A 13,896-nucleotide genomic window follows, 5' to 3' on the forward strand; every position below is an offset into this window, starting at 1 on the left:
TGAGGTGGACACTTTAGCACAGTTGGGTGGGCTCCATCCTCTCAGAGGACTCTTCCTAGACACTGGCCCTAGTTACTGTAAACTTGGGCAGACACTGGAGTTGGAAGGACACAATAAATGGACTGAAGTAAAGATCCGGGAGACTCCTCAGTGCATCCTTGGGTCCCTTCTTCCCAGCAGCAATGATCCTCCCCTTGGAGGCAGGTCCACCCTCCAGATGGTGCTCCAGAGGCAGAGTCACTAGGGGGTCATGGGAACAGACCCATAGCTTCCAGAAAGGCCTTTCTGCTCAAGTCCTAAATATCCAAGTGTGGATCTAATTCTAAAGAACTGGGAGGTGACAGGGAGGGAAGCGGTGCTCTCTCTCCCCCTCCCTCTAAATGACTCTTTTCCCTTGTGCCCACAGAGTGCCTTAAATGAGAATGATAGCTGAGAACTCTTCTGTGACAGAGTTTATCCTCACAGGCTTAACCAGCCAGCCAGAACTCCAGATCCCACTCTTCTTCCTGTTTCTAGGTTTCTACATGGTCACTATGGTGGGGAACCTGGGCTTGATAATGCTGATTGGACTCAACTCTCACCTGCACACCCCCATGTACTTTTTCCTCTATAACTTGTCCTTCATAGATCTCTGCTATTCCACTGTTATCACTCCCAAAATGCTGATGAGTTTTGTCTCAAAGAAGAACATCATCTCCTACGCAGGGTGTATGACTCAGCTCTTCTTCTTTCTTTTCTTTGTTGTCTCTGAGTCCTTCACCTTGTCAGCAATGGCATACGACCGCTATGTCGCCATCTGTAACCCACTGGTGTACACGGCCACCATGTCTCCCCAAGTCTGCCTACTTTTTTTGTTGGGTGTCTATGTGATGGGGTTTGCTGGGGCCATGGCCCACACAGCATGCATGGTGAGACTGACCTTCTGCGCCAACAATCTGGTTGACCACTACATGTGCGACATCCTTCCCCTTCTTGAGCGCTCTTGCATCAGCACGTATGTAAATGAGCTGGTAGTCTTTGTTGTTGTGGGTATGGATATTGGTGTGCCCACGGCTACCATCTTCATTTCTTATGCTCTCATCCTCTCCAGCATTTTCCGTATTCGCTCCACCGAGGGCAGGTCCAAAGCCTTCAGCACCTGCAGCTCCCACATAACTGCAGTTTCTCTTTTCTTTGGATCAGGGGCATTCATGTACCTCAAACCATCTTCTCTTTTACCCATGAACCAGGGGAAAGTGTCCTCCTTGTTCTATACCACTGTGGTGCCCATGCTCAACCCTTTAATCTATAGCCTGAGGAATAAAGATGTCAAGATTGCTCTGAAGAAAACTCTGAGCAAAAATTCATTCTTCTGAGAAAGGGGCAATACTTAGGAAACGGACATTTTTCCTTCCATAAATGATTCAAGTTCCACTGGTTACATGGAGAAATTTTTACTCTTTCTCAAACAAGTTTGTCCTTTCCATTTTAAGAGCCCTTTAAATTAAGAAGATTGTTAAAACTAGAGGATACTCACATTTAGTGGATGTTAGGGATCATTTAGTTAAGTGCTATCATGTCTTTAAGAATAGATACAGGCTTATGTACCCTCCCCAAGTTTCATTAGTTACACAGTTACTCAGCAGTGGAACTGTAACTAGAATCCAGGCTCATGATTTCTAATACTGATTTCCTTCCATTACTGTTCACTTTCTTCCTCCCTCAGCCCTGGAAGGTTTCATTTCAAATGTGAGCTGGTCTAGGATATGAAAGTCTGGTTCTCTCTACAGAAATTTCAGGCAAGTTTTCAAGGACTAATTTTAAATATCACATTTTTGCATGAAGGTAGGAGGTATAACATTTTGTTGAGATGGTCTTGGCTAAATGACCAGACAAATTCTTGAAGAATTTTGCAGAGTGTGTGGGGGAAGTGTGCTAGGACCCAGAGAGCAGCAAGGATGGTACCTCCTGAGACAGTGATGTGGAGCTTCGGGGACTTGGACTTTAAGGGATTTGGCTAGGCTTGGTGGAAGACCTCATAGAACATGTCAAGGTTATGAAGGACAGGATTTGGGAATTATTTCACACACAATCATTTTCTTGTTTTCAAATTGTGCTTTTAAAGCAAAGAGTGGAGAAGTCTACCACTCAGGGTGTCAGCTAAGGATCTGGAGACTTTCAGAACCATAGAAAACCTAGTGTTATAAGTCAGTAATCCAGTTAGCACCACACAGCAGCCGGCCACTGACTGTTAGGGTGTTGCATGTGTTTTCTGTGTGCCTCTCCAGATAAACTTTTTGCCTTTTGTACCTTACTCCAAGCCCCAGGAGGCATTCTGTAATGCATCCTGTCAATGGGCTTCTTGGCCCCTTGCTGGGTTAGGCCAATGGTAGCATCAGTAGAGGAAATTAGAAGGTGAGAGGAGCACGATACTTGTGACATTTATTTCCTGGAATTCCTTCCAGTTGGGTTGCAGTGTCAGGAACTGAATGCCCTGTTTCCTACCTGGTTACAGTAACTGGTCCCTTCTTTGTCTCTTCATGCCAAGGGGTGGCAAGGTCTCCTTGCTGTTGCTAGTCAGGGGACCTTTATCATCCCTGTGCAGTTTCTCTCAATCACCTTTTTGTTTACACCCCTAAAAACAGTTCCCTTTGTTATATTTTTCGATTACTTTGTTTTAGTGGATCACCTGTTTTCTGCTGGGACCCTACCTAGCTAACACACCTTCCAGTAAAGGGTGGAAGAGTTTTACAGCTTAAGTTTGTAGATCCACAGCCTAATGGTACTATGTAAAGGGAGGTAGGATTGCCTTCTGTTTTAAAAGAAAATTGTAAGTGGTAAATATTTTTTTGTTGTTGTTGAGAAGCAACAATATGTGAAATGCTGTGAAAATGCTTTTGATTTATGAGAGTCTCTTTAGGAAAAGTCTCTTCTATTTAGAAAAATGAAGTCTGATAGATATATAGTTTTGCCCTTTGGAATGGTACAGATCAATAAGGGTGAATTCAAAAGAATGAGAGTGGAATGAGAGTACTTTATAGACAGCATAGAAGAGATGGATGGACAGTATGGAATCTGGGTGACTGGGACAGGGGAGAGGAAGAGAATAGCATAAAGACCTAGAAAAAGCAGAGACTAGGGAATTGGAAGGTAGAAGCAAATTTGAACCCTACAGTTTATTCAGTAGCTATGTAACCTTTACCAAGTTACTTGATATCTCTGAGCAAGTGTTTTCACAGGATTATTAAGAAAATTAAATGGCAAATGCTCAGCAAACTTTATCTCCATTCCTGCTAGATCCTCTCTACCTAGCATCGGCACTTCCACTATTTTATTGTGTGAGCTTGGGACAATTGCTTCATCTTTCTGGGCTCATGCTTGCTTATATGAAAAATGATTATACTCTATCAGATAATTTCTACATTCTATTTACTATATATATTTATTTGTATATTAAATGTGCAGTACATGTTTGTGAGATTTAAAATTATTACCAAAAAATAATCAGCAAAAGGACATCTGCTTCAGTCCAATTTTCTGGTCCTTTTGTACCCTCCCTTGGGTCCATCACTCTTGCATGTTAATTATATATTTTTAGATAGTCTTTGCACGCATACAGTACCTGCACATAGATACACACAATGTTGCCTTTGTTTTCAAAGTCTATGAGCAGTTTCTTTAAACTGATGAAAATTAATTAGAAGAGGAGGGAATAAGGAAGTATTATTGGATAAATAAATGAATAAGCAAGCAGAAAAGATGTATATGAAGGGTCATGGGCAGCCCAAAAGACAGGGAGAGAAAGGAACACTGAAAACAAGAAAGCACTAGCCCTGATTACAAAAGTTTGTGCCGTTAAGACAGAGCTCACAGCAAGAATTTGTTTTTCTGACCTCTTGCCTTCAATTTGATTTTTTTTAAAGAACTTTTATTGAGATACAGTTAACATACAATAAACTGCAAGTATTTAGTGTACAATTTGGCATCCCAATCTCCCAATTCATCACCCCCCAACCCTCCCTGCTTTCCCCACTTGGTGTTCACATGTTTGTTCTCTACATCTGTGTCTCTATTTCTGCTTTGCAAACCGGTTGATTTGTACCATTTTTCTATAGTCCGCATATATGTGTTAATATATGATATTTGTTTTTCTCTTTCTGACTCACTTCACTCTGTATGACAGTCTCTATGTCCATCCATGCCTCTAAAAATGTCCCAGTTTGATTGCTTTTTACAGCTGAGTAATATTGCATTGTATATATGTACCACATCTTTTTTATCCATTCATCTGTTGATGGACATTTAGGTTGCTTCCATGTCCTGGCTATTGTAAAGAGTGCTGCAATGAACATTGGAGTGCATGTGTTTTTGAATTATGGTGTTCTCTGGGTATATGACCAGCAGCGGGATTGCTGGGTCATATGGTAATTCTATTTTTAGTTTTGCAAGGAACCTCCATACTATTCTTCATAGTGGCTGTACCAATGTACATATCCACCAACAGTGCAAGAGCATTTCCTTTTCTCCATACCCTCTCCAGTATTTACTCTTTGTAGGTTTTCTGATGATGCCCATTCTAACCACTGTGAGGTGATATCTCATTGTCGTTTTGATTTGCATTTCTCTAATAATTAGTGATGCTGAGCAGCTTTTCATGTGTTTGTTGGCCATCTGTATGTCTTCTTTGGAGAAATGCCTATTTAGGTCTTCTGCCCATTTTTTGATTGGGTTGTCTGTTTTTTTGATATTGAGCTGGATGAACTGTTCATACATTTTGGAGATTAATCCTTTGCTGATTCGTTTGCAAATATTTTCTCCCATTCTGAGGGTTGTCTTTTCATTTTGCTTATAGTTTCCTTTGCTGTGCAGAAGCTTTGAAGTTTCATTAGGTCCCACTTATTTATTTTTGTTTTTATTTCCATTACTCTAGGGGTGGATCAGAAAAGATCTTGCTGCGATTCATGTTGAAGAGTGTTCTTCCTATGTTTTCCTCTAGGAGTTTTATAGTGTCTGGCCTTACATTTAGGTCTTTAATCCATTTGGAGTTTATTTTTGTGTATGGTGTTAAGGAATGTTCTAATTTCATTCTTTTACATGTAGCTGTCCAGTTTTCCCAGCACCACTTATTGAAGAGGCTGCCTTTTCTCCATTGTATATCCTTGCCTCCTTTGTCATAGATTAGTTGACCACAGTTTATCTCTGGGCTTTCTATCCTGTTCCATTGATCTATATTTCTGTTTTTGTGCCAGTACCATACTGCCTTGATCACTGTAGCCTTGTAGTATAGCCTGAAGTCAGGAAGCCTGATTCCACAAACTCCATCTTTCCTTCTCAAGATTGCTTTGGCTATTCAGGGTTTTTTGCGTTTCCATGCAAACTGTAAAATTTCTTGTTCTAGTTCTATGAAAAATGCCATTGGTAATTTGATAGGGATGGCATTGAATCTGTAAATTGCTTTGGGTAGTATAGTCATTTTCACAAGGTTGATTCTTCTAATCCAAGAACATGGTATGTCCCTCCATCTGTTTGTGTCATCTTTGATTTCTTTCATTAGTGTCTTATAGTTTTCTGAGTACAGGTCTTTTACCTCCTTAGGTAGGTTTATTCCTAGGTATTTTATTCTTTTTGTTGCAATGGTGAATGGGATTGTTTCCTCAATTTCTCCTTCTGATCTTTCATTGTTAGTGTATAGAAATGCAAGAGATTTCTGTGTGTTAATTTTGTATCCTGCAACTTTACTGAATTCATTGATTAGCTCAAGTAGTTTTCTGGTGGCATCTTTACGATTTTCTATGTATAATACAATCTGATTTTCATAATTGTTTAAAATTCTACCATATGGTTGTATTTTAGCCAATGAGCAATTTTCTACTGTTGTATATTATCTTAATATTTCCAAATTATAATTAGGGCTTGATTAAGAACATTCAATAAATCTTTGAGCTCCCCCGACCCCCCCACAACCCGATTAGAATATATTCCTATTCCTAGACAGGAATTACTGAATTATACAAGATTCTTGAATTTTATTGCAAAACCCCTTCTTGAAAGTTTGTCTCAACTTGCACTCTCACTAACAGCATAAACATATCTGGACTGTCTACTTTGGTCAGACTTGTACTGGTAAGGGCAGCACTCAAAAACTTATCACCTTTAATTTTGGTGGTGGTAGTGTGTATATTATCGTCTCGTCCTTTTACATCTTTTTTTCTCTACGTATTAAACTACTTGTGGTATCAAGATGAGTAAAGAAAAGAAAAGAGGGGGCAAAATTGAAAATGTTTTTTCCTCCTTTTTCTTCCTTATATACTCCTTTTATTTCGTAAATGGATCTTTCTGGGTTTAATCATATTGCTGGCAATCTTTTTAATACTAGGAAGGGAAGGTGCTCTGGAGCCTTTATGTCTGTGATAATCTGTTCTGAGGTGTCTCTCTGGAATACCTTTCTCTATCCACCCCCCAACACCCATTTGTTTCTGTGCCTCTGCTCTGTGCACTCACAGCAGCACACTGCAGTCGATCTATCAGGGCCTGGTCACAACGTAGGGTCCTTGCTCACTTTCTTTTCTGTATGCACCCCCACCACAAATTAGACTGTAGGTTTTGTTGTGAGCAGAGTCCCTGGTGTCCAATTTGAGACCTTGCCCACACCAAGCACAGTGCCCGCCAAATGCAAAGTGGATGCAAAATTGGAGCATCTAGCAGTTTTAGCAGCTGACTTACTAAAGGGGCTTCCCGGTTCTGTCTTCTGGCAACACAGTCTTCTCCTCCAGCACACATATAAACACATGCGTGGTCCCTAATATCCCATCACTGATGCCTTGATTGTATTATTCTTATGTTTACTCCTGATCCCCAATTTTAGGCACATGCCACCTGGAGTCTGCAGCAGAAGACAGACACTTTCTTGTTTTAAAACCACAACTTTACACTCCTCTTAATAGTAAAATATAGTGTATTACACAAAATGATTAACTTCAGCAAACTCTAAATCACTATCCAATTGAACATAGGGCTTTGAGGGAAATTTTATAAAATACCAACGAATGGGCATTTATTTTGTACTCTCCATTTTAACTAATATCCCAGACACAGCATACTGAAGAAAAATGTGTACAATAAAGAAGTGAATCATTCATGTATGAAGTTCCCATTTCCCCCACAGTAACGGAGACTATAAGCTCAAATGATTGTGTTCAAAAGATAAATACAAAAAAATCACCAAGATCATAGCCTGATTCTTCTTTGCTGACTTTGCACAGCACCATCTCCTCAGAGCAAAGCTTCCTTTTCCACTACTCTCACGAATATACGAGGGTGAGTCAAAAATTATTCATACTCTGGCTGTAGAATTTATTTTCATTAACTTTTAGAAAAGACACATACATCATTTTTTGACATAATCTCCTTGCTTTTCAATACGCTTTCTCCACCTGTCAACAAGCTTTCGTATTCCCTCATTAAAAAATGTTTTAGGCTGAGCTGCAAGCCACGAACGCACCGCCGTCTTCACATCATCAGAAGTGAATCTTTGTCCTTGTAGGGCTGCTTTCAGGGGACCAAACAGATGACAGTCAGATGGAGAAAGATCAGGACTATAGGGAGGATGCTTTAACACCTCAAAATGAAGTTTTTGCAGAGTGTCAACAGTGTGGGCAGAAGTGTGCAGACGTGCATTGTCACGCAAGATCACAACGCCCTTGGATAGCAGTCCTCTGTGTTTAATCTGATGTTTAGGCTTGAGCTCTTCAATAAGCATCTCACTGTAATGAGCACTGTTGATTGTTGAACATTTTCCCTGATAATGTTCCAATACTGGCCCTTGAGAATCCTAGAAAACTGTAAGCATCAATTTTCCAGCTGATGGTTGACTTTTGAACTTTTTCTTGGTTGGTGATTGAGGATGTTTCCATTCTATACTCTGCCATTTACTCTCAGGCTTGTGGTGATGAACCCATGTATCGTCACCAGCAATGATTCTCTAAGAAATTTTCATCTTCTTTAGAATATCAGTCCAAATTTTGTTTGCAGATATCCAAACGCTTCTGTTTATGCTCTTCCATGAGTTGTTTCAGTACCAACTTTTCAAAACCTAAGTCTGCTGTGGATTACTTCGTTTTAAGCTGTTAAAGCATGCTCCATATAGTCTTGATCTAGCTCCATCGGACTTTCACCGGTTTGTCCCCTGAAAGCAGCCCTACGAGGACGAAAATTCACTTTGGATGAAGTGGAGACAGTGGTGCATTCGTGCCTTTCAGCTCAACCCAAAACATTTTTAATGAGGGAATATGAAAGCTTGTTGACAGATAGACAAAGTGTATTGAAAAGCAAGGAGATTATGTCAAAAGATGATGTATCTTTCTTTTCTAAAAGTTAATTAAAATAAATTCAACAGCCAGAGTGCGGACATTTTTTGACTCACCCTCATATTCTATGTCCTCTCAGAACTGCTTCTGGGGACATTTGATAAAACAGAGTTTTTGAGACTTTGCAAGTTCCTTAGTAATTTATTGGGGAAGATTACTACTTTTTCTTTTGTAATTAAAAGTAAATTGTGGTCAGAAAGAGAAAAACAAATATCATATATTAACACATATATGTGGACTATAGAAAAATAGTACAGATCAACCGGTTTGCAAGGCAGAAATAGAGGCACAGATGTAGAGAACAAACATATGGACACCAAGTGGGGAAAGCAGGGAGGGTTGGGGGGGAATGAATTGGGAGATTGGGATACCAAATTGTACACTCTAAATATATGCAGTTTATTGTAAAAAAAAAAAAAAAGATAAATATTCAAAAAAAAAAGTAAATTGTGGGGAGATATTTTGGGACTATGAAATGTCATGTTCCTTTTCAATCACACACTGGTGTTAGCATCCATTGATGATGCCTGCCTGAATCCAGTACTCTGATGGTTGTAAAATGGAGATTTTCTAACTCTTTCTATCTCCATCAAAACTTTGTTATTTGTTAGTTTGCATTTTGTCAGGAAGAACCTTTATTTCTTCTATATTTAGTCAGTCATCCAATTACATCACTGTGGACTCACACATTCTAATTTTATCTGAGTTATCATTCATTATTGTCATTAGTCACTTTGATGCTCAATTTGTCCCTGATTTGTCCAGTGTGACCTTCCTCACACTGGATCTTGCCTTTTTAATATATCCCCATTAAAATTTGAGCACTGTATTACTTTCTGGCAAAACAATCAGTCTCATCTTGTACTTTCCCTGCTCCAGCACTGGTTCTATGTAGAGATAAATGGTGTTTAAAACTGAGATATGGATGTTAGATGAAATGAATTGTATTTAATGTAATTCTGCAAGCAGGTGTTTAATGGGAGAATATTAGTGTTTGTAAAGTACTCACTTACATGTCTGCTCTTTGAGGATACCTATCTATGCATAAGTGAGACTTGTTTACTGTGATAGGCCAATGCTCTGTGTCCCAAACCTGATGATTCCTAAATGTCACTTCTCACCACTTTTTACGTGCTTACACGACAGTTTCCCAGGTTCCCATGACTAGTGAGGCCACATTAAAGGAGGAATTAGGCCGGGAGCGGAAAGAAAAAAAAACTCTGAGATGTCTGTCCACACAATTCGGTTGTACATGCCATTCAGTCTGTCCTCATTAAAGATATGACTCCTTGTCCCATTTGCCTCCTTCATTCATGTATCTTGCAAGGACCGTGATCTGAGAATGAAGGTGAATAATATTTTCACATTCAATGGACTCATGTTCTTCAAACCCTAATGATAACATTTTATACAAGTTCTCATTTAGTCTTCTCTACAACCTTATGAGATAATTCTCTCTGCTTTATAGATGGATAAACTGAGGCTTAAAGATGTTAAGCAACTTGCCTAAGATTTTATAGATAGTAAGCGGTGGAGTAAAGAACTGAATTTAGACTGTCTGACTCTGGTGTCCACACTCCTACCATTTGCTGCCTTCCAGAGGCTAAATCTGCATGTGTAAGAAATAGTGATGCACGTATATGCACCTTGTGCCAAGTCCAAAGTCTTGCTGCCTTTGAGCTGAACAAGTCCATAATTCACTCTCATTTGAAAACAATTTGCCAAAAAGAAATGTCAAAGGAGAGACACTAAAGACTGTTCTCCTTATTCAATGCACTGATCTAATAGGGTCAGTAATATAAACATGTGAGACCCCTGGACTATGGTACTATGGATTGTGAAGTAATATATTCAGAAAATGTTTGATTGAGGTTATATTCCCAGCCTCAGCTAGGTGATCTAACACATGCAGAGAGCTTAATGCCTGGTAGATACAGAAGGTGCTAAATAAATGTTGAACGAATCCCTAGTGAGATCTTAAGACACTAAATTATGCAGTGTTTTGTTTTTAATTTTTGAAAAATAATTTTTGTTAAATTTGCAAAAGCAATGCTTGAGTGTTGTAAGAATATGTAAATGGGGACTTCCTAGGTGGCGCGGTGGTAAAGAATCTGCCTGCCAAGGCAGGAGACATGGGTTCAAGCCCTCCTCTGGGAAGATTCCACATGCCACGGAGCAACTAAGCCCGTGCGCCATAAAAAAAAAAAAAAAAAAAAAAAAGAATATGTAAATGTATCAGTAAGCAAAAAAATTAAAAAATCTATGATCTTGCCACCTAGTCATAACTAACAACTCTTAGGATTTGGGTGTATATTTTTTAGAATATTTGTGTGTGTAGTTATGATGGCTTAAATTGTTTGTAAAAACAACACACATGTATACATACACAAACACACAAAAATAGATGTGATCATATTGTGATTTTATAAATTTATTTTTCATTCTGTAAACAGCTTTCTGTGTGATTAAATATATATGAAAATCATGATTTTTAATGACTACATTTATTATGTTTGAAGCTGTAAGGTCACTGAAATATTTCTGTTGGCTGCACAGAAGAATAACAACTGTTTCCTTTTTTTCAAAGAGCTTTTTAACAGTGATGTGTTCATCTGAGGATCCTAAATTCCTTTTCTAAATTTTAAGAGTAGCTTTCTCTTTGATTTATTCTCATGTGTGACATTCTGAACATTATTCCCACCACCTGAGTTGAGGTTTCCTGGTCTCCACCCCCATCCCTCTCCTTTACCCTTTACCAAAATTCAAAGGCAAGTCTGGAGATATCAAGGCTCTCCCATTTTGCTCACCATCAACTACAGTAAGGTCCAAATTCTGGTGCTAACCACTTTGTGCTCTAAATGTGATTATAGCTTCATTTATGTGTTACTTTCACTAATGGGGGAGAAGTCTCCATGTCCCAGGCAGGTAAATGAAGAAGCAACCCTTTCTCTTCCCCCTTATTCTCTCCATCTCACCCCAAAGGAGAGGATGGTTTATAGGACTGATCAGAAATTGGGAGTTAACTTATAGTGTGGCCCAGCTCCCTTCCTATGGCCCCCCTCCTCATTTCTAGTTAGGACGGGCACATTATCAGGACCCCCATTCATCTCTTCCATCTGCAACTCTTTTCCTTTGTCGAGAATACCAACAGCTGTCCAGCTCAGTTTAGACTTGGATTCATAAATTTAGACTATGGTGTGCAATGGGAGAGCTATACCATCCTATTGCAGATGTACATCCAAGCTAGGTCTTCCAATCAACTTTATCAGCAATAAAGCTGGCATTTTTTTCCCCTGTCTGACTTCTGTGTCTAATTTCTCAATTGATTCTGGACTCGGAAAGGGAAGAAGGATATAATTTACTATCATCATTAATCTACCCCAACTACCTCCCACCCCTCTCTGCCATGTATATGATTCAAGTCTCAATGTCACTTTTCCATTCCCCAGATTTACTGTGCTTTTTTCCCCCCAAATGACCTTTAATATTTCCTTTTGTGATTCCCTTTGCCCAGAACATCCTCCCGATTTTCTTTGTTGGTAAACTTCTTATCAGTCAAGACTAACAGCAATGCATCTCTTTTTATTTTTTAATTTTTAAAATTTTTTTTAAGTTTTTATTTATTTTTTATTTAGTTTTGTATAGGAATGCATTTCTAAAACCACATCATAAAGCAGATTATACATTTCCATAGCAACAATGTAATAACTGGAGACTGTTTCTGAATAAAGATATGTTGCAAAATCAAACATATACTTTCTATAATACTCTATACATGATTTTTTAAAATAAATTTATTTATTTATTTATTGGCTACATTGGGTCTTTTTTTAAAAAATTATTTATTTATTTATTGGCTGTGTTTGGTCTTTGTTGCTGCACAGGGGCTTTCTCTAGTTGCGGTGAGCAGGGGCTACTCTTTGTTGTGGTGCACAGGCCCCTCATTGCCGTGGCTTCTTTTGTTGCAGAGCATGGGCTTTAGGCATGCGGGGTTCAGTAGTTGTGGCACATGGGCTCAACAGTTGTGGCTCACGGGCTCTAAAGTGCAGGCTCAAGAGTTGTGGCACACAGGCTTAGTTGCTCTGTGGCATGGGTGATCTTCCTGGAGCAGGGATCAAACCCAGGTCCCCTTCATTGACAGGCAGATTCTTAACCACTGTGCCACCTAGGAAGCCCCTCTATACATGATTTTTAAGAGTAAATTATTTTCCAAGTTTTACAAGGTGTGCAAAAAGCTATTCCATGTATTGATTTTATAAGGCATCGTAAAGACAACAAAGTGAATATAGAGTCCATGAAAAATGGAAACTTATAATAACACTGACCAATTTAAATACACACTAGAAATTCAATTATTAATAAAAATAATTTTTGTGCCATTAGATTTCTTAGATGTTAAACATAATCCTTATTATTATTATTATTATTATTATTATTATTATTTGTTCTTGTTATGGTCCACAGAGCATTAAAAAAGCTGGTCAGACAATTAATCAAATGTATTTTTGTTTAAGCTTATTAGAGAAAAGAGGAGTCATTAGACAATTGAAGGTATAAAAAACTTTGTGTACGAGTATGAAGAATGGTCTCTGGAATCTGGAATGTTTATTCATTTTATCCTCTAAACCACATCCACACAGTTCCCTGGAAGGGGAAAAATCATTCGAAACTGAGAAAAGCTCTGAGAGTTTGTCACACCCTTTTAAGACGGTGATTTTGGTTGGCATGTCTGCCTTCATCACAGGGATGTGAGAAGGTTGCTCCACAGCCTACAATGGTTTCCCTGCCTCTACTCCCCACCCATAGCCACCTCAATCTCCAGTCCCTATTCTACCAGGCAGGGTTCTTGACCGCAAACAGCAGACACTGATTCTGGTTAACTTCTTCAAAAAAAGGGAGTTGTCAAGAAATAGGGTGGTTCACAGAATCTTAGAGCAAACTGAGGAATCAGTTTTTGGAGCCAGGCAGCATCTAGGGGAAGCCAGGTTGTTGAATCACAGCGAAATTATACCTCAGAACCGTCTGGTTAGGCTGAGCTGGCTGCTCCTGCTGGCACCACCAACACCTGACATTTGTAATTGATTGATCAAATTTTGTTTTTTGGTCTTTCTTTGTGCCAAAAAGAAATATAAATTGTTACTGTTTTTTTGTGTCACTTGCCTCAGACTCAGAGACCTACATGGGAACATCTGAGCTGAGCCTGGGTCTTATGTTCTTTCTCTGGGGAGATTTTACAGAAAGAGGCCAAGTGCTGGTTCCATCCAAGGCTCACACAAGTGCAGATTCCCAAACGCAGGAGTGCCAATGCTGGACAGTCACAAACAACTATTTTTACCCCTACTTAGTTTTTGGTTTTAAACTTGAATTTCACTTCCTCAGGGAGGCCGTCCCTGACCCTCCAGACTCAAGAGGGCCCCCCATTAAATGGTTTCATAGCACCCCATAACTTCTTTCTGGCACACTTATTGTATTTCTAATGGATCACTATAAGTATCTGTTTATTCTAGGTTTCTCCATCTAACTTACATGTTTGAAAGAACAGGGACTATGT

The 13,896-nt window shown here is 39.1% G+C and overlaps 1 protein-coding gene across 1 annotated transcript; it reads left to right on the forward strand.

Moving 5' to 3' along the window:
* The first annotated feature begins 413 nt into the window (after nt 1–413).
* On the forward strand, nt 414–1,355 carry LOC130860923 (olfactory receptor 145). Its single transcript, XM_057749458.1, has one exon. The coding sequence runs from the start codon at nt 417–419 to the stop codon at nt 1,353–1,355; it is 939 nt and encodes a 312-aa protein (XP_057605441.1). The 5' UTR covers nt 414–416.
* The last annotated feature ends 12,541 nt before the right edge of the window (nt 1,356–13,896 follow it).

Source organism: Hippopotamus amphibius, chromosome 9, assembly GCF_030028045.1.
Source record: "Hippopotamus amphibius kiboko isolate mHipAmp2 chromosome 9, mHipAmp2.hap2, whole genome shotgun sequence".
NCBI lineage: Eukaryota > Metazoa > Chordata > Mammalia > Artiodactyla > Hippopotamidae > Hippopotamus > Hippopotamus amphibius.

What these genes read in the sequence shown, in the direction of transcription:
- LOC130860923 (XM_057749458.1), top strand. Translation starts at nt 417, where the DNA reads ATGAGAATGATAGCTGAGAACTCTTCTGTGACAGAGTTTATCCTCACA.